The sequence below is a fragment of the Rana temporaria genome, chromosome 6 (assembly GCF_905171775.1).
Source record: "Rana temporaria chromosome 6, aRanTem1.1, whole genome shotgun sequence".
NCBI classification, from domain to species: domain Eukaryota; kingdom Metazoa; phylum Chordata; class Amphibia; order Anura; family Ranidae; genus Rana; species Rana temporaria.
In genome coordinates, this window is record NC_053494.1 from 178823403 (window position 1) to 178846784 (window position 23382).

A 23382-nucleotide genomic window follows, 5' to 3' on the forward strand; every position below is an offset into this window, starting at 1 on the left:
TCTGAGAAAAAAAGCTCTGGTTATTGTGCAGGATAAGGGAGGCGAAGGGTTAAAATACAGAGCGGGTAAAAAGCTTAATCGCATGCTGTCCGGACACTTTTTTCATGTTTTACACACGTTAAAAATCAGAATTTTGTGCCAGAATATTACTTAGAGACGTAGCTATTAATTATCTGGCCTCACGTCAGTGAAGCATCACACGGTCTGCCTAATGCTTGTTTTACAGTAATGTCAGGACATGCCGTACTATTTCTCAATACGTAAACCAGATTTCCATTACACCCAGCAGCTCTTAAGTGATGACATAAAAAATGGGATTAACATAAAATAAAATAATTACACTGAAAATTATAAAATTTTATAGATGGTGTCATATCCCTAGAAAACAAGAAAGGCAAGGATACTAGGTTGTAGGGATCTGGATTCACCCTGGGTACCAACAAGATCTTTTTTTTTTTTGGAAAATAAAGCTGAATTCCAGGGAAACCATTTTTTTTATGCCAAATGATTTGCATTTCTGCACCTCAGAATTACACAGCTCTGCCCCCCAATACAGCTCCCTCTCAGAGAGCAAACTTCAATTTAACTTCCACCACCCCTTCCCTGTGACTGGACAGTGCAATGAGAAGCAGCACACCAATGAACGTATTTCTCTGTTCTCTCCCCCAAGTAGCATGCGGTTTGCAGTGTAGCACACCTGATTGTTTCCTTGTGCTATTCCTCCCTCTACCTCTCTCAGCTTTTCTGTAAAGTAAACTGCAAGAGGCTCATACCAAGTCAAATTCAGGTACTTGGGCCACTTGTATTAAGAAAAAAAAAACACACACACACACACACCATTTAAAGCAATACTAAAGGCTATTTTTTTTCCCCTTTTATAAAGCTAAATACACACATTTTAGGAGACAGCCATTCTGACTCCGAGATAATCTACATGAGCTAATTACTAATCATCATGACTCTGAGATAAGCTCTTCTCTCTCTCATTTATCATCAATAGAAATTCACACAATACAGTGTCAATTAGCATCACACCATGAAAGGTTCTTGAGAGCCAGACTAAGGTTCATTTAGATGACAGTAGCAGACAACATTAAACACCTTAACAGTCAGTGTTCCCACATTGAATGAATCACTCTTTCTATTGACCGGTTGGGTTTAGAATCAACAACCTGTAATATTTCAAGATATCCTGGAATACATTGTGAATTATCATTACTGCCCCATCTCATGTAGTCCAAGATATAATTTCTCAGTCATCCTATGCCCCTAGTGGACATAAGATGACTTTAGACACAAGAGTCATCGGTGAAGCAGAAACAGAAGTACCCCACACCCTGCAAGCGCCTCTAGTCCCACGGGCCCTCTTGTTACAGGCAACTAAACTGAGGCATGGAGGAGCTCAGCTAGGAAGAAAGATTAGAGGAACTGAATTTATTCACTTGAGAGGAGGAGATTAGTGGGGGGATATGATCAACACGTACAAATATATAAGGGGTCTATATTGTGATCTTGGTGTTGAGTTATTCACTTTAAGGTCATCAGAGAGGACAAGGGGGCACTCTTTACGTCTAGAGGAAAAGAGATTTTATCTCCAAATATGGAAAGGTTTCTTCACAGTAAGAGCTGCGAAAATGTGGAGTAGACTCCCTCGAGAGCTGGTTCTGGCCAGCTCAGTAGATTGTTTTAATAAAGGCCTGGATTCTTTCCTAGATAGACATAATATAACTGGATACTAATATTTATATTTATAGCTAAAGTTGATCCAGGGAATATCCCATTGCCTCTAGGGGGATCAGGAAGGAATTGTTTCCTCTGCTGGAGCAAATTGGATCATGCTTTTTTTTTTGGCCTTCCTCCAGATCAACTGTGGGTATAGGATTGTGTGCGTATATTTATATTTATTTTTTCCTTCTATTGGTTCTATATGGCCTTGTGTCTTTTTCAACCCAACTGTGTAGTAAATCTCCCCCAAAGAGTCCACATTCTGCTCTTCCTATCATTTATTGTATTAAAAGTGACATGTTCACCTTCTCATTTCTGGGATTCTTGCAGTACTGATTGGTTAAACATAACATTATCTACCAGCAAGATCCCAATCCAGATATGCATGATGAAGGTATAGAGTATGTGGACCATGTTCCTTTTCTTAACCACTTTGCATCCGGCCAATTGTCAAAAGACAGCCGCAAGGTGGCTCTCAATTGCCGGGAGGACGTCTATGGACGTCCTCCGCTCCTCCGGCCACTGGGGGGCGCGCGAGCGCCGCCGCCGGTGCGCACGCGCTCCCGCGGCATCACTGAAGTGCCGATGCGCGTGCCTGGCGGCTGCGACGTCCGCCAGCCACCCGCAATCGGCGGATACACAGACAAGGACGTGGATCTGTGTGTGTAAACACACAGATTCACGTCCTGTCAGGAAGAGAGGAGACCGATCTGTGTCCCTTGTACATAGGGACACAGCATCGGTCACCTCCCCCAGTCAGTCGCCCCCCCCACACACAGTTAGAAACACTCCCAGTTTACACATCTAACCCCTTCCTCGCCTCCTAGTGTTAACCCCTTCACTGGCAGTCACATTTATACAGTAATCAATGCATTTTTATAGCAGTGTTCGCTGTATAAATATGAATGGTCCCAAAAATGTGTCAAAAGTGTCCGATATGTCTGCCGTAATGTCGCAGTCACAATAAAAAAATAAAAAAAAAATAAAAAAAATCGCAGATTGCCGCCATTACTAGTAAAAAACAAAACAAAAAAAAAACATAATTCTGTCCCCTATTTTGTAGGCGCTATAACTTTTGCGCAAACCAGTCGCTTATTGCGATTTTTTTTTATAAAAATACGTAGAAGAATACTTATCGACCTAAACTGCGAAAAAAAATGTTTTTTTTTTAAAATTGGGATATTTATTATAGAAAAAAGTAAAAAATTCAGGCCCAGATTCACGTAGGAGATACGACGGCGTATCTCCAGATACACCGTCGCATCTCTGAGTGTGAGGCGTCGTATCTTGGCGCCTGATTCAAAGAATCAGATACGCCAGAATTTGTATAAGATACGACCAGCGTAAGTCTCCTACGCCGCCATATCTTAACTGCATATTTACGCTGGCCGTTAGGGGCGTGTACGCTGATTTACGCTTAGAATATGAAAATCAGCTAGATACGCCTATTCACAAACGTACGCCTGGCCGTCGCAGTACAGATACGCCGTTTACGTAAGGCTTTTACCGGCGTAAAGTTACCCCTGCTCTATGAGGCGTAAATGAGGCGTACCAATGTTAGGTATGGACGTCGGAACAGCGTTGAATTTTTTCATGTTTTACGTCGTTTGTGTAAGTCGTCCGTGAATGGGGCTGTGCGTAAGTTACGTTCACGTCGAAAGCATTGAGTCTTTGCGGCATAATTGCACCGTTCGTTAAAAGCGTCAAATACGTTTGGGTCACGATTAATTTACATAAAACACGCCCACCACTTCCACATTTGAATTAGGCGGGCTTACGCCGTCCCAGTTACACTACACCGGCGTAACTTAAAGCGCAAGTTCTTTGAGAATACGGGACCTGCCGCTCTAAGTTACGGCGGCGTAGTGTATCTGAGATGCGCTACGCCCGCCTAAAGATAGGCGATTCTACGTGAATCTGGGCCATTGTGGGTTTTTTTCAAAATTGTGGCTCTTTTTTTGTTAATAGCGCAAAAAATTAAAACCGCAGAGGTGATCAAATACCACCAAAAGAAAGCTTGATTTGTGGGAAAAAAAGGACGTCAATTTTGTTTGGGAGCCACGTCGCACGACCGCGCAATTGTCAGTTAAAGCGACGCAGTGCCGGAAGCTGAAATTTCGCCTGGGCACAAAGGGGGTTTATGTGCCTAGTAAGCAAGTGGTTAAAGATACAAAAGGAGCGCTCAGCAGACAAACTCTTGGGTAGGATTTGAGGAGTATAAAAGAGCATCAAATACTCCCAACACGATTCGGGGAAAGCCACGCCCTTTCTTCAGGGTTTCAGCAGTGGCTGTTATTAATACCACAGTGGGATGCAATAGAAGACCTATGCAAGGGCTTGATAAAGTCTGTCATTTATTACCAGCACCATGAATTAAGTGCTGGGACTCGTGGTTAAAAAATGTTTTGGTAGACAGCGTCGCTTTAAATGTCTTTCCTGAATTCAGATCTAAAATAAAGGAAAAACAGAGACTGAAAAAGGATAAGCAGCAAGAGTCCCTTTTCTTCAATAACATGGTAAGTATGCCAAATTGGAAATGAATCATATTTTTTTTTTTTTTTACATTGCGTTCAGGCAACTCATTCCATCAAGAAGTGAGCGCGACAACTGTGAAAGTCTGGCCCACGTTTCAAGTCGCTGGCGGTAACCTTTTACCTTTTGCTGTAGTTCTTTTTTGTAGCGCTCTTTATCCATACATGCCTGACGATATGCTTCGTAGGCTCTGTTAAGCTGATCTCCTTGGCTTTTATCCATATTTCCCAGTTCTGTATCATCACTAAAAAGGGTGTGGATAATAACTGCAACCTTCAAAAGACAGAAAATAATGAAAGCTTGCCTGAATCACAGGAACACTCACAGTACATAACCAGGATTACATCACCGAAATAGTTACCTGAAAAATGACAAAGAATGGTTTCCCAACGGCTCTGCTCAGTGTCTTGCTCAATCAAGTCATTCTTGGGAGGTTTAGCAATATACTTCTACCTACAGGAATTACAATGAAGAAGAAGAAGATCAAGCAATATATTATGGCTTTCATTATTCAAGAACAAAAAGCCAACCTTATTTACCAACATGCCCAATCATTTAAACCTCCCTGAAAATTGGTTCAAGCAGCCAATGAGGGGACTCTATTGAGCTTACCGATGAGAACCAATGGAAGACACCCTAAATACGGGTGTGGCATGTAACCAGGTCTTATAGGTGAACCTAGTCTTAAACCACTTCAATACTGGCCACTTATACACCTTCCTGTCAAGACCAATTTTCAGCGCTATCACAATTTGAATGATAATTGCACAGTCATGCAACGCTGTACCCCAAACAACATTTGTATAATTTTTTCCCCACAAATAGAGCTTTCTTTTGGTGGTATTTGATCACTTCCTTTTTTTTTTTTTTTTTGTGATCAAGATTCTCTCGGCGTAAAATCTTTCACATTATACAGAAAAGATTTGAAAAGTAATTTTTCCCAAAAAATTGCATTTGAAAGAACACTGCGCAAATACAGTGTGACATAAAATATTGCAACAACCACCATTTTATTCTCTTGGGTCACTATATATGTTTGGGGGTTCTAAGTAATTTCCCCCCCCCCCCCATAAATCTTTTGGTATTTGTTGTCTATGGTATGGGCTGGCACATGGTAAAACACACCTTACTGCCCAGTCTGGCCCTCTGCTCTCCAGCGCTGGAAATTGGATGGGCACTCCCACCATTGGCATTGTCCTATCTTGATGATGTAGCCAGTTAGCTAGATTCAGGATGGCGAGCGCATAGTTGCGGCGGCGTAGCGTATGGCATTTAAACGACGCCGCCGTAATTTAGCGAGGCAAGTACATGATTCTCAAAGTACTTGCCTGCTAAGTTACGGCGGCGTAGCGTAAATCGGGCGGGCATAAGGGCGCCTAGTTCAAATTTAGCTGAGGGGGCGTATTTTATGTTAATGTGGCGTGATTGACTTTTTTGGAACGGCGCATGCGCCGTCCGCCTACATATCCCAGTGTGCATTGCGGCAACGGACGCCGCACAGGCCTATTGGTTTCGACATGGACGTAAATGACGTAAATCCCTATTCACGGACAACTTACGCAAACGACGTAAAATTTCCGAATTTCGCCGGCCATGGCGCTGGTAATAAATGACAGACTTTATCAAGCCCTTGCGTAGGTATTCTATTGCATCCCACTGTGGCCTTTACTTTACTTTAACATTACTATTCCAATTATTTGTTGGAATAACTTTAGGCCTGATAATGCGTTACGTAAACGGCGTATCTGTACTGCGTCGGTCGGGCGTACGTTCGTGAATAGGCGTATCTAGTGATTTACATATTCTACGCCAACCGCAATGGAAGCGCCACCTAGCGGCCAGCCTAAATATTGCACCCTAAGATAGGACGGCGCAAGCCGTCGTTTCTTAGATAGGTTTAAGTGTATCTGTTTGAGAATACACTTAAAACTTAGGTCGGCGCAGATTCCGAGTTAGGTCGGCGTATCTACTGATACGCCGGCCTAACTCTATGTGAATCTAGCTAAGTGTTCCTGCACCAATTACAATGCAGGCATCATGGTGTTGGCCAGAAGGGCACCAACAAGACCTATTAAATCAGATAAATACCAACATGCAGAGCAGCTTTGGTGGACCAACCATCACAACCGAAAGTGGCAAGAAGGAAGGTCATTGGACAGTGGAGTAAGGTGTGCTAATCTATCCCATATAAAAATAAAACCCATGAAGAGTGATACATCATCATCATCAGAAGGTTTTTAAACATACAGTACTTGTAATCCTCTGTAAACCAGGTTCTTTTTACAAGCTGGCTTTCCAACTATTCTTGTCTCCTGTAATCCCATAATAAAAGTTCTGGACGAGTCATAAATCCGGGAGAGCGCAAAGGCGATGTACAAACATTGCATAAATAATATACAAGTGTCATAAATGATGCAAGAACAATCCGGTTTCTGCTCCACCTGGATGTCAAATATTCAGCTGAAATAATAGATCCAAACTGAAATCAGTATTAGGCTTCATTTCCATGGACGTTTTTACAGCCACTTTCTTTAGCCTTTTTTACAGCTTAACCACTTCCCGACCGCCGCATGTAGATATACGTCGGCAGAATGGCACGGACAGGCACATCAACGTACCTGTACGTGCCTGCCTAGACGTGGGTCGGGGGTCCGATCGGGACCCCCCCCCCGCTACACGCAACGGTCGGGTTCCCTCGGGGAGCGATCCGGGACGACGGCGCGGCTATTTGTTTATAGCCGCTCCGTCGCGATCGCTCCCCAGAGCTGAAGAACGGGGAGAGCCGTATGTAAACACGGCTTCCCCGTGCTTCACTATGACGCTGCATCGATCGAGTGATCCCCTTTATAGGGGAGACTCGATCGATGACGTCATTCCTACAGCCACACCCCCCTACAGTTGTAAACACACACTAAGTGTACACTAAATCCTACAGCGCCACCTGTGGTTAACTCCCAAACTGCAACTGTCATTTTCACAATAAAGAATGCAATTTAAATGCATTTTTTGCAGTGAAAATGACAATGGTCCCAAAAATGTGTCAAAATTGTCCGAAGTGTCCGCCATAATGTCGCAGTCACGAAAAAAAAATCGCTGATCGCCGCCATTAGTAGTAAAAAAAAAAAAAAATAATAAAAATGCAATAAAACTATCCCCTATTTTGTAAACGCTATAAATTTTGCGCAAACCAAATCGATAAACGCTTATTGCGATTTTTTTTACCAAAAATAGGTAGAAGAAAACGCATCGGCCTAAACTGAGGGAAAAAAAAAAATATATATATGTTTTTGGGGGATATTTATTATAGCAAAAAGTAAAAAATATTGCATTTTTTTTCAAAATTTCGCTCTATTTTTGTTTATAGCGCAAAAAATAAAAACCGCAGAGGTGATCAAATACCACCAAAAGAAAGCTCTATTTGTGGGGAAAAAAGGACGCCAATTTTGTTTGGGAGCCACGTCACACGACCGCGCAATTGTCTGTTAAAGCGACGCAGTCCCGAACTGTAAAAACACCTTGGGTCTTTAGGCAGCATATTGGTCCGGTCCTTAAGTGCTTAAAAACGCCTGTCCATGTTATTTATTTTTTTGAGCTGGAGTTCAAAAACGCAGCGGTAGCGTTTTTTAACGCCTGGCGTTTTTACAGCTCTACTCTGGAGCTTTAGAACGCACTTTTCCTGGGTTTTTTTTTTGCAGCTTAAAAACGGCTCAGCCATCTACAGCTCAAAAACTTCATGGTGGGCATGAGGCCATAGACCAGGGGTCTTGAATTAAAATTCAAGGAGGTCCGGTCACTAAAATTTTCTTTGGGCCGAGGTCCGAATCTCAAGTTCCCATTTTTCCCCATCACAGAGCTCCTTTACATCAGGGGTCCCCATCACAGAGCTCCTTTACATCAGGTGTCCCCATCACAGCATCCCTTTACATCAGGTGTCCCCATCACAGCACCCCTTTACATCAGGTGTCCCCATCACAGCACCCCTTTACATCAGGTGTCCCCATCACAGCACCCCTTTACATCAGGTGTCCCCATCACAGCACCCCTTTACATCAGGGGTCCCCATCACAGCACCCCTTTACATCAGGGGTCCCCATCACAGCACCCCTTTACATCAGGTGTCCCCATCACAGCACCCCTTTACATCAGGGGTCCCCATCACAGCACCCCTTTACATCAGGGGTCCCCATCACAGCACCCCTTTACATCAGGTGTCCCCATCACAACATCACTTTACATCAGGGGTCCCCATCACAGCACCCCTTTACATCAGGGGTCCCCATCACAGCACCCCTTTACATCAGGTGTCCCCATCACAACATCACTTTACATCAGGTGTCCCCAACACAGCACCCCTTTACATCAGGTGTCCCCATCACAGCACCCCTTTACATCAGGTGTCCCCATCACAGCACCCCTTTACATCAGGGGTCCCCATCACAGCACCCCTTTACATCAGGTGTCCCCATCACAGCACCCCTTTACACCAGGTGTCCCCATCACAGCACCCCTTTACATCAGATGTCCCCATCAGAGTCCCCCTTAACATAAAATAAGGGTCACGCCGATGGGCACATTTTATGTTAAGGTACACTCTAATGGACAAGTTTTATGTTAAGGGACATCCTGATGGGCACATTTTATATAAAGGGGCACACTGATGGGCACAAGAAAACGTGTCCCTTAACATAAAATCTGCCCATCAGAGTGCTCCTTAATACAAAATGTGCCCATCAGTGTTGCTCTTAAAATAAAATATGCCCATCAGAGTGCCCCTTAACAAAAAATGTTCCCATCAGCATGCCCCTTAACATAAAATAAGGGTCACGCTGATGGGCACCTTTTATGTTAAGGGGCACTCTGATGGGCACATTTTATTTTAGGGGTACGCTGATGGGTATATTTTTAATGTGTATGCTGATGGGCATATTTTATGTTAAGGGGCACTCTGATGGGCACAACAAAATGTGTCCATCAGTGTGCCCCTTAACAAAATATGCTCATCAGTGTGCACATTCAAAATATACCCATCAGCGTACCCCTTAAAATAAACTGTGCCCATCAGAGTGCCCCTTAATATAAAATTCGTCCATCAGAGTGTCCCTTAACATAAAAAAAAGCTGCCCATCAGCGTGACCATTATTAAGTATGCCCAGCAGTGTACACAATAACAAATCTGCCCATTAGTGACAACTAATTAACTTGTCACATACCTTGCATGCAAGATGGGCGAAAGCTGCACGATAAGGAGAGCCCGGGACCGCGAGTAGCAGGGGGGCGGGGCGCGCATGGGACGTCACGCCCCAATCTCGCACAGAGAGCCAGGAGTGGACCCGCAAGCTGCAGGGGGCGGGGCACGCACGTGACGTCACGCCCTGTGAGCGCAAGCTTGTCTTCTCCACTCTCAGCGTCACTGGTTGCTGTGGAAACCCGCGGCCCCAGCAAACGCTGACATTTAAAATTATTCTGGCGGCATGGTGGTCCGGGCAGAAGCGCCACCCGGGCCGGACTCGGACCGCGGGCCGCCATTTAGTGACGGCTGCCATAGACTAACATGGAGAGCTGTTTTTAAGCTGCAAAAAATGCTCAGAAAAGTGGCTGTAAAAACGTCCATGGAAATGAAGCCTAAAGTGATTGTAAAGCTTTGTTTTTGTTTGTTTGTAATTAACAACTATGTCATACTTACCTCCTCTGTGCAGGTGGTTTTGCAAAGAGTGGCCCCAATCCTCAACTCCCGGGGTCCCCCGGCGACGCTGGTAGCTCCTCCGTGCATCGTATAACCCCCCCTAGGAGAAGCGCGCTCAAATACGGTGTGACAAAGTATTGCAATGACCGCCATTTAATTTTCTAGGGTGTCAGAACCCCAAACATTATACATATTTATTCTAGCAAAAAACATACTGATTTTACCTTGTAAACAAAAAGTTTGAAAAATAGCCCTGGTCCTTAACCACTTACGACCCGGACCAATATGCAGGTAAAGGACCTGGGCACTTTTTGTGATTCGGCACTGCGTCGCTTTAACTGACAATTGCGCGGTCGTGTGACGTGGCTCCCAAAACAAAATTGGCGTAATTTTTTTCACACAAATAGAGCTTTCTTTTGGTGGTATTTGATCACCTCTGCGGTTTTCATTTTTTGCGCTATAAACAAAAATAGAGCGACAATTTTGAAAAAAATTAATATATATTCAGTTTAGGCCGATACGTATTCTTCTACATATTTTTGGTAAAAAAATATAAAAAATCTCAATAAGCGTTTATTGATTGGTTTGCACAAAATTTATAGTGTTTACCAAATAGGGGATAGTTTTATGGCATTTTTATTAATATTTTTTTTTACTACTAAAACAGCGTTTTTTTTCATGACATTATGGCAAACACTTTTGACACATTTTTGGGACCACTGTCATTTTCACAGCGAAAAGTGCTATAAAAATGCACCGATTACTGTGAAAATGTCACTGGCAGTGAAGGGGTTAACCAGGAGGGGTGCTGTAGGGGTTAAGTATGTACTAAGGGAGTGTTCTTACTGTGGGGGGGGCGTGGCTGTGCGTGTGACGTCACTGATCGTCATTCCCTAACACAGGGAACAGACGATCACTGACAGCCACACTAGGAAGAACGGGGAAAGTTTCTTTACACCCCTTTCACCTCTCCCCGTTCTTCCTCTCTGTGACCCGATCATGGGACACAGGCGGCGATCGGTTCCACGAGTCCGGTCACGGAGGACAGGACCGGGTAGCGGCAAGTTTGCGACACACGGCTGGGCATCTTAAAGAGGACGTACCTGTACGTCCATGTGCCCAGCCGTGCCATTCTGCTGATGTAAATAGTCGTGCGGCGGTCCTTAACCGGTTAAGGACCGAGCCTCTTTCTGAGATTTGCTGTTTACAAGATTTGCTAGAAAATTACTTAGAACATCCCAAACATTATAAAAAAAAAAAAAAAAGTTCTAACACCCTAGAGAATAAAGTGGCGGTCGTTGCAATACTTATGTCACACCGTATTTGCGCAGCGGTCTTACAAGCGCACTTTTTTTTTAAAAAAAAATACACCTTTTTGACTTAAAAAATAAGACAACAGTAAAGTTAGCCCAATTTTTTTTTTTTACATTGTGAAAGATAATGAAAATTGATACCCATCATGTCACGCTTCAAAATTGCGCCCACGCGTGGAATAGCGACAAACTTTTACCATTAAAAATCTCCATAGGCGACGTTTACAAAATGTTTTGAGTTACAGAGGTCTAGGGCTAGAATTATTGCTCTCGCTCTACCAATCGCATGTGTGGTTTGAACACCATTTTCATATGCAGGCATGATTTACCGTATTTATCGGCGTATACCGCAAAATCGTGGGTGCACGATATACGCCGATACCCGCTTTCCCGCGCCGAGTTTGAATACTGCGCCGGCATATACCGAGCGCAGTACACTTGTGTATAGTCGGGCAGGCTCGGCTCCTCTCGCGCTCACGTCCTGGACGTACAGGACGTGAGCGCGAGAGTAGCCGAGCCTGCCCGACAGGAGTGTACTGCGCTCGGTATATGCCGGCGCAGTATTCAAACTCGGCGCGGGAAAGCAGGGATCGAGGGCGGAGGACGCCGCAGAAGAACGCCGGGCCCGACGAGGCCGCCGCGCAAGACACCAAAACTGTAAGTACAAAAATCTTTTTTCCCACAGGAATGCGGGTCCACTTTAGGGGTGCGCGCTATACGCCGGAGCACGCAATACCCTGATAAATACGGTACGTATGCGTTGGCTTCTGCACGCAAGCTCGTCAGGACAGGGCACGTTTAAAAAAAAAAAAAATGTTTTCTTATTTATTTTACCTTTTATTTTTTACACTGTTCTCTAAAAAAATAAAAGAAAATAAAGTGGCACTTTTATTCCTATTACAAGGAATGTAAACATCCCTTGTAATAGAAAAAAGCATGACAGGTCCTCTTAAATATGAGATCTGGGGGTCAACAAGACCTCAGATCTCATATTTGGACTAAAATGCAATTAAATTATTTATTTTTTAAATGGCCCTTTAAGAGTTATAGGCAGAAGTGACGTTTTGACGTTGCTTCTGCCCCGCTATGGGTGGGGGCCATCTTTCCCTCACTCGTATCCATACCCAGGAAGGACCCGATCGCCTCCGCCGCTACCGACGGCTCCGGTAAGCAGCGGAGGGCAGGGGGGGGGGGAGCCCTCTCCTGCCGCCGATAACCGTGATCTTGCGGCGAATGCGCAGCAGAGACCACCATTATCTGAAACCAGACCACCGGCAGAAGACGAGGATACCTGGGTTATGGCAGCCAGCTGCGGCTTGAACAGAGATATCCCTCTTTAAATTGCCGATGTATTTAGTCGTGCGGTGGTCCAGAAGTGGTTACTCCAGTGAAGTTCCTCCAGAGGTTACTAGGTGTTCTTTGAGCTGTGGCTGATTGACCTCCCATCTGACAGCGCCTTCCTTTTATTTAGGTCCATTGCTACTTGGAAAATCCAACAGTATAACCCAGTGGCAGTACGTCCATAGTGGGTGCAAGAGCGCCACCCCCTCTCTCCTGCACCCAATACATAGATTCATGCATTGCATGAATCTATGTTTTGTCGCCGCTGACACCCACTATTCAGGTGGCCAGCCCCCTGTTAAGCGCCGGCCGACTGAATAACAGCGGTGGGTGTGTTTTGGAAGTGTCCATCAGAGCCACTGGCTCTGATAGGCTTCCCGATTACAGCCTGTGGGCTCTAAATCGGCTTCCAAATGGTTAACCAGAGGGCGCACAGGGTGTGCGTTCCCTGGTTAACACTGACATGTGTCTCAGCCAAGCAGGTTCACCGGGTCTGGTTACTGGTCACCTGATTGGCTGAAGCGACATCGAGGACAGGAGAAGACATTGAGGGATTGTGGAGGAGGATGGCTGACCGAGAATCAATCAATCTGGCGACATTTTGGGCAATCTGGCGACATTTTACAGGGCAAACTGGCAATTGATGGGCACAGTAAGGCTGCGTTTGATGAGCACAGTAAGGCTGCGTTTGATGGGCACAGTAAGGCTGCGTTTGATGGGCACAGTAAGGCTGCAATTGATGGGCACAGTAAGGCTGCAATTGATGGGCACAGTAAGGCTGCAATTGATGGGCACAGTAAGGCTGCAATTGATGGGCACAGTAAGGCTGCAATTGATGTTTTTTTTTTCGTTTGTTTGTGCCCCCCCAAAAATTTGGAGCACCAGCCGCCACTGGCATGACCCAACTATGTTTTTTTTAGCTGTTCGTAAGGGTGGCATTTTGACCACCACTGTCAGGCTTCATTTCCATGGACGTTTTTACAGCCACTTTCTTTAGCCTTTTTTACAGCTTAAAAACGCCTGTCCATGTTTATTTTATTTTATTTTTTTTTGAGCTGGAGTCCTGCGTTTTTTTTACAGCTCAAAAACGCCTATGCCATTTGCAGCTCAAAAACGCATATGTGGGCATGATGCCATAGAATAACATGGACAGGCGTTTTTAAGCTGTAAAAAAAAGCTCAGAAAAGTGGCTGTAAAAACGCCAGTGGAAATGAAGCCTCAGAGTCGCATTCTTCCCAATGATCACCAATGTAAGGGGGATTTTCCCCATTGACCCCCAATGAATTGGTATTAGCAGAGGATCCCCAAGATCTGAGAATTATTTCAAGGTTTCCTCTGGAGTGAAAAGGTTTAGGAAGGCTGATCTAGTTTGTAGGAAGCGTATTAGTTGTGAAGAAGGACTCTGTATGGGACACAATTTATGAAAAGTACCTTCCAGCTTAAAAACATCTTTGCAAAAACGAGATCCTCCGACACGTCTGCGCTCAGCACAAAGCTTTCCGTTTTACTCATCAAATCCCACCTAAAGTGTTTGGTGTGATCACAAGTGGTGACTAAATATCAAGCACCAAAAACAAAACATAAATGAAAGTGAAAGGTACAATCATTATAGGACGGGGTTTCGCTGACCCTCTGGTGTGTGGGCAAGTACCTAGTTGACTGAAATAAACAGAGGTGGGCAACGATAAGAGACTTGGGGGTGTATTGGAAAGAAAATCTCATAGCTATTCATCCAGTGAACCCGCTACATTCACACTGAGCGATCTGCTCTGGCCAGGTCACATGATCATCTGTGTCAGTCAGCGCCACCTGCAGGGGAGAGGAGAGAATGCTTGACAATGGCTGGAATGCCTGGGTGTTGTGACATCATCCATAGGCCCTGGCCCGGATTCAAAGAAATTTGCCCCTTTTTTACGGAGGCACAGGGCAGCGTTTTTGCCCTGCGCCCCCGCAAATTATCTGTGCTGCGCGCGATTCACGGAGCAGTAGCTCTTTCTGCGTAAGGGCGCCTAATGTAAATGATCCCGTAGGGGGCGGGAATCATTTAAATTAGGCGCGCTCCCGCGCCGAGCGTAGAGCGCATGCGCCGTCGGGAAACTTTCCTGACGTGCATTGCGGCAAATGACGTCGCAAGGACGTCATTTGCTTCCAAGTGAACGTGAATGGCGTCCAGCGCCATTCACGAATCACTTACGCAAACGACGTGAAATTCAAATTTCACGACGCGGGAACGGCGGGTATACTTTAGCATTGGCTGCCCCTACTATTAGAAGGGGCAGCCTTACGCTAAAGACGCCGTACGGAAACTCTGTAACTTGCGTACGCAGGGCCCGCGCAACATTGTGAATCGGTGTTAGTATGCAATTTGCATACTAGACACTGAGCACAATGGGAGCGCCCCCTAGCGGTCATCGCAAGAATGCAGCCTAAAATCTGCGTGGCATAAGAGCCTTATGCCACGCAGATTTTAGGCTGCAGTCGGCGTTACGATGTTCCTGAATCAGGAGCATTCGGAACGCCGGAGCAAGTCAGCAATTGCGCTGCGTAACTATGGTTACGCAGGCGCAATTGCTCTCTGAATCCGGGCCCCTGTTAGGCCATCCGCTGTTGAGCGCTCCTTCCTCTCCCCTGCAGCCGCCACTGACTGACACCAGGGAGCCAGATCACGTGACCAGACCAGAGCAAGCAAAAAAAAAATATGATATAGAAAAAATATTATATATATATATATATATATATATATATATCTCTTTTATACACACACATACAGTATATACATTATGTATAATCTCTTTCTTACACAGGTTAGTCAGAAGTGTTGGGGGGGAGGGGGGCATTTTTAAAGGCAAGACTCCTCCCCTGGGCAGGATCACATACCTCTACGTGATCCCACATTTCCGGGTCTGGGAAGCGCACCACTGATGACCTCAGGGGCCAATCAGCGGGTCCTGCGGACGCAATGTCCACCGGGGCCCGTCCGATCGTTCGGAACACAGGTTTACATAGACAGACCACCGTTCTACAAGGCAGATCGCCGTTCTGTGAGAAGGGAAGACTGCGATCCTGTGTTCCTACAAAAGCAGGAACACAGATCTCTACCTTCCCACAGTAAAGGCACCTCCCCCCCCCCCATACAATTAGTAAGCACCCCCTAGGGACACACTTAAAGGGTCACTAAAGGAAAACAATTTTTTGCTGAAATGACTGTTTACAGGGTATAGAGACATAAAAGTTAACTGATTCCTTTTAAAAATGATTACAAATAGATAAAAATCAATCCTATAATGTGCCTGCAGTTTAGTTTCACTTTTAAACTGGTTTCATGTTCCTGTGAACTAGAGAGACCCACAGAACAAAAACAAACAAATCCAGGGCAGTGTTTTGTTTTTAAAATGAATCTGATTGGTTCTGAGGAGTTTTAGACACACAGTAATGACAGCTTAGACCACCGTGAAAAGCTCCCAGTACTGTGGTTATAAGGAAACAGACAACCAGGAAGTGTGGAGATCACAGCAGAATTACAGCAACTTCAAAGCAAAAACGAACAATTAGGACATGAAACCAGTACTGCAGTAAGGTAAAGGAAGCTATTGAGCTAAAAAAAAAAATCCTTTAGTGATCCTTTAACCCTTTGATCACCGCCTGATGATCAACCCTTCTCAGCCAGTGCCATTAGTACAGTGACAGTGCATATTTTTTTGGACTGATCACTTTATTAGTGTTACTGTTCCCCAAAGTGTCACTAATGCCGCGTACACGGTGTTTTTTGTGATGAAAAAAAAAAAAATTTTTTAAAAACGTATTTAAAATGACCGTGTGTGGGGACAACGTCGTTTTATGTCTTCTGAAAAACAACAAAAAAAAAATCCGAGCATGCTTCAATTTTTTATGTCAATTTTCAAAACGTTTTTTGTGTCATAAAAAATGATCGTGTGTGGGCTAAAACGACGTTTAAAACAACGTTTTTAAACCCGCGCATGCTCAGAAGCAAGTTATGACGCGAGCTTGAACGGAACAGAGTGCCGCCGTACGTGCTGAACGTAACGGCGCTTTGCTAGAGCATTTTGAAAAAACGATGGTGTGTAGGCAACGTTGTTTTTTTAAAATGAAGTTTGAAAAACTTCGTTTTTTTTCATGAGAAAAAAAAACAACGTTTTTTTACAAGACAAAAAACGACCGTGTGTACGCGGCATTAGTGTCCAAATTCTCCGCTGCAATACCAATAAGCGTATATTGATTGGTTTGCGCAAAAGTAATAGCGTCTACAAACTATGGGATAGATTTATGGACTTGTATTTATTTTTTTACTAGTAATGGCAGCAATCAGTGACTTGAAGCATCTGCGTAGAGATGCTGATTGTCGCCAATACAAATAAAAAACAAAACAAAAAAAACGTAAAATCTATCCCATAGTTTGTAGACGCAATAACTTTTGCGCAATCCAATCAATATACATTTATTGGGATTTTTTATTTATTTTTTTCCAAAAATACGTAGCAGAATACATATATTGGCGTAAATTGATGAAGAAATTTATTGGACAATTTTTATAGCAAAAAATAAAAAAAAAATGTTTTTATTTTGTTTTTGATTTTCAGTAATTTTTGTTTATAGCGCAAAAAATAAAAACTACAGAGGTGATCAAATGGCACCAAAAGAAAGCTCTAATTGTGGGGGGAAAAGGAGATCGATTTTATTTGGGTACAGCGTCGCACGACCGCACAATTGTCAGCTAAAGTGACGCAGTGCCGTATCACAAGAAATGGCCTGGTAATCAAAGGGGGGGGGGGTCAATCTTCTCGAGGTCAAGTGGTTAAAGGAGAAGAAGTTGTACAATCAGATTGTACGAGTCAAGGTGGCCATACACCATACAATCTAAGTAAACACAAGGTGAAGGTCACCTGAGGTGTGTAGAATACACTTTGTATGTGTATGATGAGAAGGATACGATGTAACAATGAGTGAATACAATGAATCTCCCCATAGAAAGGTCAGATCTCCCCCCCTGGACTCACCGGTCATCTCCGGGCACCAACACGGAAGCGATGTGCAGGCTGGGAGTCTATAGGAAGAACACACACAGGACTTCCCCAGGACACGCCCCTTATGCTGATGAGCCGAGGTAACGCTACAAACTTCTCCGGCGAAAAGGAAACTGAATGAGGTGAGGCACGCCCCCGTGACGTCAGCGCCGTACACGCCCCCTTTTGCACACCGCACAGAAAGTTCAGCGCGGATTGAGTTTTGTAACTTCCATCCCTTCAGAGAGAGTCTCTGCGGAGGGCTGAGGGGGGAGGAGAGGACTGACACTGAGGGGACTCACTGCATGGGGAGACGCTGAGCATACCAACCAATCAGCTTCTATCTGTAAACTTTGAAAATGAAAGCTAGAAGCTGATTGGTTGTAATGCACAGCTGCTCCAGATCCTGGATCCAGTTTTGATAAAATTCCCCCTCACTGTAATATTCCCACTCACCTAAGGGCACCACTCTGATTCTCCTACATTACAGATCATGTGTCTGCAGGAGTCCTGTGTCAGGATTTGTGTCTTCACTTACACCTTATACCAGGGGTGGCAAACTCAAATTCATCGGGGGTCGCATCAGCAGTTTCATTGCCCTCAAAGGGCCGGTTGTATCTGCACTCCAGTTTTCTTGCGCTGCATAGGGAGCGCAGGGTTCAGGAGTGTGCTGCGTAGCGAGCGCAGGGTTCAGGAGTGCGCTGCCTCCTCCTCTCTGGTGTCCCCCCCTCCTCTCTGGTGTCACTGGTGTCCACCCCCTTCTCTGGTGTCCCCACCTTCTCTGGTGTCCCCCACCTTCTCTGGGGTCCCCCTCCTCTCCTCTCTTGTGTCACCCTCCTCTCCTCTCCGGTGTCACTGGGGGCCCCCTCCTCAGTGACACCAGAGAGGAGGGGGACCCCAGTGACACCAGAGAGGAGGGGGACCCCAGTGACACCGGAGAGGAGAGGGACCCCAGTGACACCGGAGAGGAGGGGGACCCCAGTGACACCGGAGAGGAGGGGGACCCCAGTGACACCGGAGAGGAGGGGGACCCCAGTGACACCGGAGAGGAGGGGGACCCCAGTGACACCGGAGAGGAGGGGGACCCCAGTGACACCGGAGAGAAGGGGGACCCCAGTGACACCAGAGAGAAGGGGGACCCCAGTGACACCAGAGAGAAGGGGGACACCAGAGAGAAGGGGGACCCCAGTGACACCAGAGAGGAGAGGGACCCCAGTGACACCAGAGAGGAGAGGGACCCCAGTGACACCAGAGAGGAGGGGGACCCCAGTGACACCAGAGAGGAGGGGGACTACAGTGACACCAGAGAGGAGAGGAGGGGGACCCCAGTGACACCAGAGAGGAGGGGGACCCCAGTGACACCAGAGAGGAGGGGGACCCCAGTGACACCAGAGAGGAGGGGGACCCCAGTGACACCAGAGAGGAGGGGGACCCCAGTGACACCAGAGAGGAGGGGGACCCCAGTGACACCAGAGAGGAGGGGGACCCCAGTGACACCAGAGAGGAGGGGGACCCCAGTGACACCAGAGAGGAGGGGGACCCCAGTGACACCGGAGAGAAGGGGGACCCCAGTGACACCAGAGAGAAGGGGGACCCCAGTGACACCAGAGAGGAGAGGGACCCCAGAGAGGAGAGGGATCCCAGTGACACCAGAGAGGAGGGGGACCCCAGTGACACTGGTCCCCCTTCTCTCCTCTCTGGTGTCACAGGTGTCCCCCTCCTCCACTCAGTACAATATGCCATGTACAACAGCCATGCTCCCCGGGTGATGGTGTCTCTCCTACCTGCAGGTGCAGATCTCTCAGTTCTCCTCATGTCTGCGGTTGTGGTCCCGGGTCTGTAATCAGTGAGCTGAGGCAGTGCAGAGTGCCACGCCGTGCACTGGTTACTAGGCAAGCAGACTGGGGTGGAGCAAGATGGCGGCGGCGAAACGTCACTTCCTGACGAGACAGCCGCCGCCGGGTGTACCAAGATGGCCGTCGCTCCGGAGCTAGGCCAAAGCCGGGGACTTTCCTATGGCCGAGTCTCCGGAGCGGATCGCATGGTGTCACGGATCGGTGACAATCCGTTGCATCCGCCGTGCGGGCCACATAGCAAGGCCTGGCGGGCCGGATTCGGCCCGCGGGCCTTGTGTTTGCCACCCCTGCCTTATACACATCGACGTCTACACCCTCCCGAGTCATGAGGCGAAAAATCTCCCGCCGTTTTCCTTCGCCGCCTACAGACGTGTACAAGTCAATGGCTGGCCGCTTGTAAACACCAATGGCCTCTGTAAGCCCCCTTCCACACTAAAGCGCCGCTAGCAGAGCGCTTTTAACTCCAAAGAAGGAGTGTGGCGGCACTTCCTAATCGCTTTGGAAGCGCTGCCCATTCATTTCAATGGGCAGGGCGTTTTGGGAGCGCTTGCCGGACTTTTCCTAATGCTCCACCAGCGCACCGCCCCCACTGTGAAAAGACACACTGAACCAAATGGCATGCGCTTTTTCTAGCGCTAAAACACCTGAAAACCGCCTCAGTGTGAAAGGGGTCTAATATACATGATATTGTCATAAGTATTGGAACGCTTGCCTTTACACGCACACAAACTTAAAGGCTGCTTTCACACTGGGACTGGGCGTTGACGATAAAACCTTACAATCATTTTAGCGTTAAAGGTTAAATACGCCCGTGTAGCGCCGTTGCCGAGTCGCGTTGCAGGCGCTTCGGCAGTGGTGTCCATTCATTTCAATGCGGAGGAGCGGTGTATACACCGCTCCTTCCTGCTCGTGTTATACGCAGGGGGCTGTGGTAAGTTTTTTCCCTGAAACTTTCCTCTTAAAATTAGGGTGCGTGTTATACGCCGATAAATACGGTAGATTAGGACAGACCGCCACGGATCGAATACCATTTATCCAGCAGGCTAATTGTATAGAAGTCGAAGTCAATCGGTAGACCGCAATTGCTTATTAGTGCTAGCACTATCCTCTAGGGATAAATTCTCCCTATTCCCAGAACAAATCCACGTCTCCTGCAGAAATTCCACAAATGCCCCCCCCCCCCCCCCCCCCCAACTAAAAAAAAAAAAAATCACCCCTTCTAGCACAAACCCTCTACCTTTTAAATGCCTTGAGTTTCCTCAAATCTCCCCCACACTCCGAATCCCCCTCCCAGCACAGACCCCCCCCCCAATCTCCCTTGTAGCTCAAATTCTTCCCCCACAAAAAATAAAAATACCCTCCTGGCACAAATCCTCTCCAAAAAAAGTTCCCTTCCCACCACTACCATGTGACCTCTTCTAGCACAAAACCCAGAAATCCCCTTCCTAGCACAAATCCTTCCCCCCCTCCCAACACAAATCCGCCTAAATCACCACTCTTAGCACATACTCCAAATGTTCCCTCCTCGAACAATCCGTACCCCCTGCTGCCCCCTACCGCCCCTTTACCAACACATATGTGCCCAGGGCAGCCGCCCCCTCCTGGCCACCCCTTGTCCCGGTCCTGTTGCTTATAAAGTGTTGGCTCGAGTTCAGCTTCAATGTGTCAGTCAAGTCAATCTCCTGCTACTACATCTAAAGCCTCATACACACGATCGGACTTCCATCAGACTTTTCCGTGGATTCTGGTCCGAAGGGGCCTTGGCCGTGAACTTGGTATGCATACACACGGCAGAACATTTTCAGCCAACATTCACCAAATCACGTGATTTTTCAGCTCTTTACAGCCACCCTTTGGGCAACTTCTGCTATTGTTGTCTGATGTTTAGCATTGGTTCTGAGCATGTGTGTTTGGACTTTGGACTTTAGTCCGATGGATATGTGTACACACGATCGGATGATCCTCCATCAGTCATTTGTTGTTGGAAAGTTTGAGAGCATGTACAGCGAACATTTGCCCTTTAATTGTCGCCACTGTGAAATGCACTTACCTTACAACTTCCACGTCCCTCGGCCTCGATGTCTTCTCCCGCCTTGGTTACCGATAACCAGAATCGGGGAACCTGATTTGCTGAGACGGCCGTCAGTCTTATCCAAGGAACGCACCCCCCCCCCCCGTACGTTCCGAGGATAAGACATCCGGGAGACGAGGGCGGTACTTGGAAAGCCGCTGGCTCTGATAGGCACTTCCGCACAGCAAACCAGCTGCCGTTATTCAGGTGGCCGGCGCTCAACATCCGGCCACCTGAATAGACCAGCGGCAGCTGGCAACAATAACATACATTCATGCAATGCATGAATTTATGTTATTTGTGAGAGCCAGAGGGCACGGCGCATTTTAAGGAAAAAAAAAATCCTTAAAAAGGGATTTTTTTTGTGACTACTGGAGGGGGGGGGGGGCGCCGCCCGTGCACCCCCTATGGATGGGCCGCCACTGCCTTTAAGGATTGGTAAACTGCAATATATTAAATTTTTGTTTTTGCAACAAGCGGATCTCCATCCTCTTCTATGACTTGTCATCATATTCCTCATTCACTGCCCCAGTTACACAATCAGATATGAAGTAGATCTGTGGTCACAGCATGCATGACTTTCATTTTATAACATCAGCATTGTAACAACACTACAAACAATAGTTATTTTTGACAATCCAATCTAAGCATACTTGAACAAACTCCTTTCATATTGGGAGTTTTGCCTGTCTGCTGGCCATTTATTTCCACAACTACCTGGATTCCCTGTATGCTTTGCAGCTTTTCCTCTGCTGTTTACTTTACATTTCTTAGGACTACATATCCAATGGTACCTTGCTGCCTGTAAGCAGAGATTACTGTACTGACTCCTCCTCTCAGCTCCTCTGTAATTCATAAGGCAGGCTCTCTGGAATGTGTGACACTGCAGTGCCCCCTACAGGACATAGTGAATACCTGTCACAGAATTCAAGGAAGTAAATGTGTGGGATTTTCACAGAGTTAACCACTTCAGCCCCGGAAGAATTGGCTGCTCAATGACCGGGCCATTTTTTGCGATTCAGAACTGTGTCGATTTAACTGGCAATTGCGCGGTCGTGTGAGACACTGTACCCAAAAAAAAAAAAATTCCCCACAAATAGAGCTTTCTTTTGGTGGTATTTGATCTTCTCTGCAATTTTTATTTATTTGCGTTATAAACAAGAAAAAATAAATAAAAAGCGTAAATTTTGAGAAAAAAAAAAAAAACACAATATTTTGTACTTTTTGCTGTAAGAAATATCCCCAATTTTGGGATTTTCTTTTACTTTCACTTTTAGGCTGGGTTCACACTTATGCGTATTGGATGCAAATTTCTCCACATCCAATTTGCATGACAGGAGACAGTGACCGGCTCTCAATGGAGGCGGTTAACACATCTCCATGGCGGCTGCGGAGCAAATTGCACAGACAAATAGAGAGTGTGAATCTCCCTAATGAGGGCACAGACAGCAATAACAACTAAGGCCCCATGCACACGAGAAGCAAATGCAAACACATGTAAACTCAAGTTTTCGAAGGCAAAAACCGGCGTTTAAAACGCCCGTTTTTGCCGCGAATCTTGCGGCGTTTTGCAGCATTTAGCGTCGTTTTACCGCGTTTAGCGGCGTTTTACCGCGTTTGCAGCTATTAGCGTTTATAACAAAGACCTTGTAGACCCTCCCAAAGCTTTGAAACGCAAAAACGTTTGCGTTTGAACCCAAAATTTTGCTTCTGAAAAAACGAGCCTAAACCCAACTGCTTTAAAACGCAAAAAAACGTGAATGTGTGCATGGACACATAGGATAACATTAAATGTGTTCAGGGGCAGTTGAAAAAAATGCCCAAATGCCTCTAAACTCGA

General features: G+C 46.1%; 1 protein-coding gene across 2 annotated transcripts in view; it reads right to left on the reverse strand.

Annotated features, from left to right (window-relative positions):
* The window catches only part of TANK (TRAF family member associated NFKB activator), a 123833-nt gene that overhangs the window by 79818 nt on the left and 20633 nt on the right, over positions 1 to 23382 (reverse strand). The window contains exons 1-3 of one of the 2 annotated variants that reach the window (XM_040357875.1): positions 17610 to 17719; positions 4619 to 4710; positions 4381 to 4530 (exon numbers count right to left, since the gene is read on the reverse strand). In XM_040357875.1, the coding sequence (XP_040213809.1) occupies positions 4381 to 4479 (99 nt within the window). In that variant the 5' untranslated portion in view covers positions 4480 to 4530; positions 4619 to 4710; positions 17610 to 17719. Of the gene's footprint in view, positions 1 to 4380; positions 4531 to 4618; positions 4711 to 17609; positions 17720 to 23382 lie in introns of those variants that run through there. The other variant, XM_040357874.1, reaches the window with a different exon arrangement.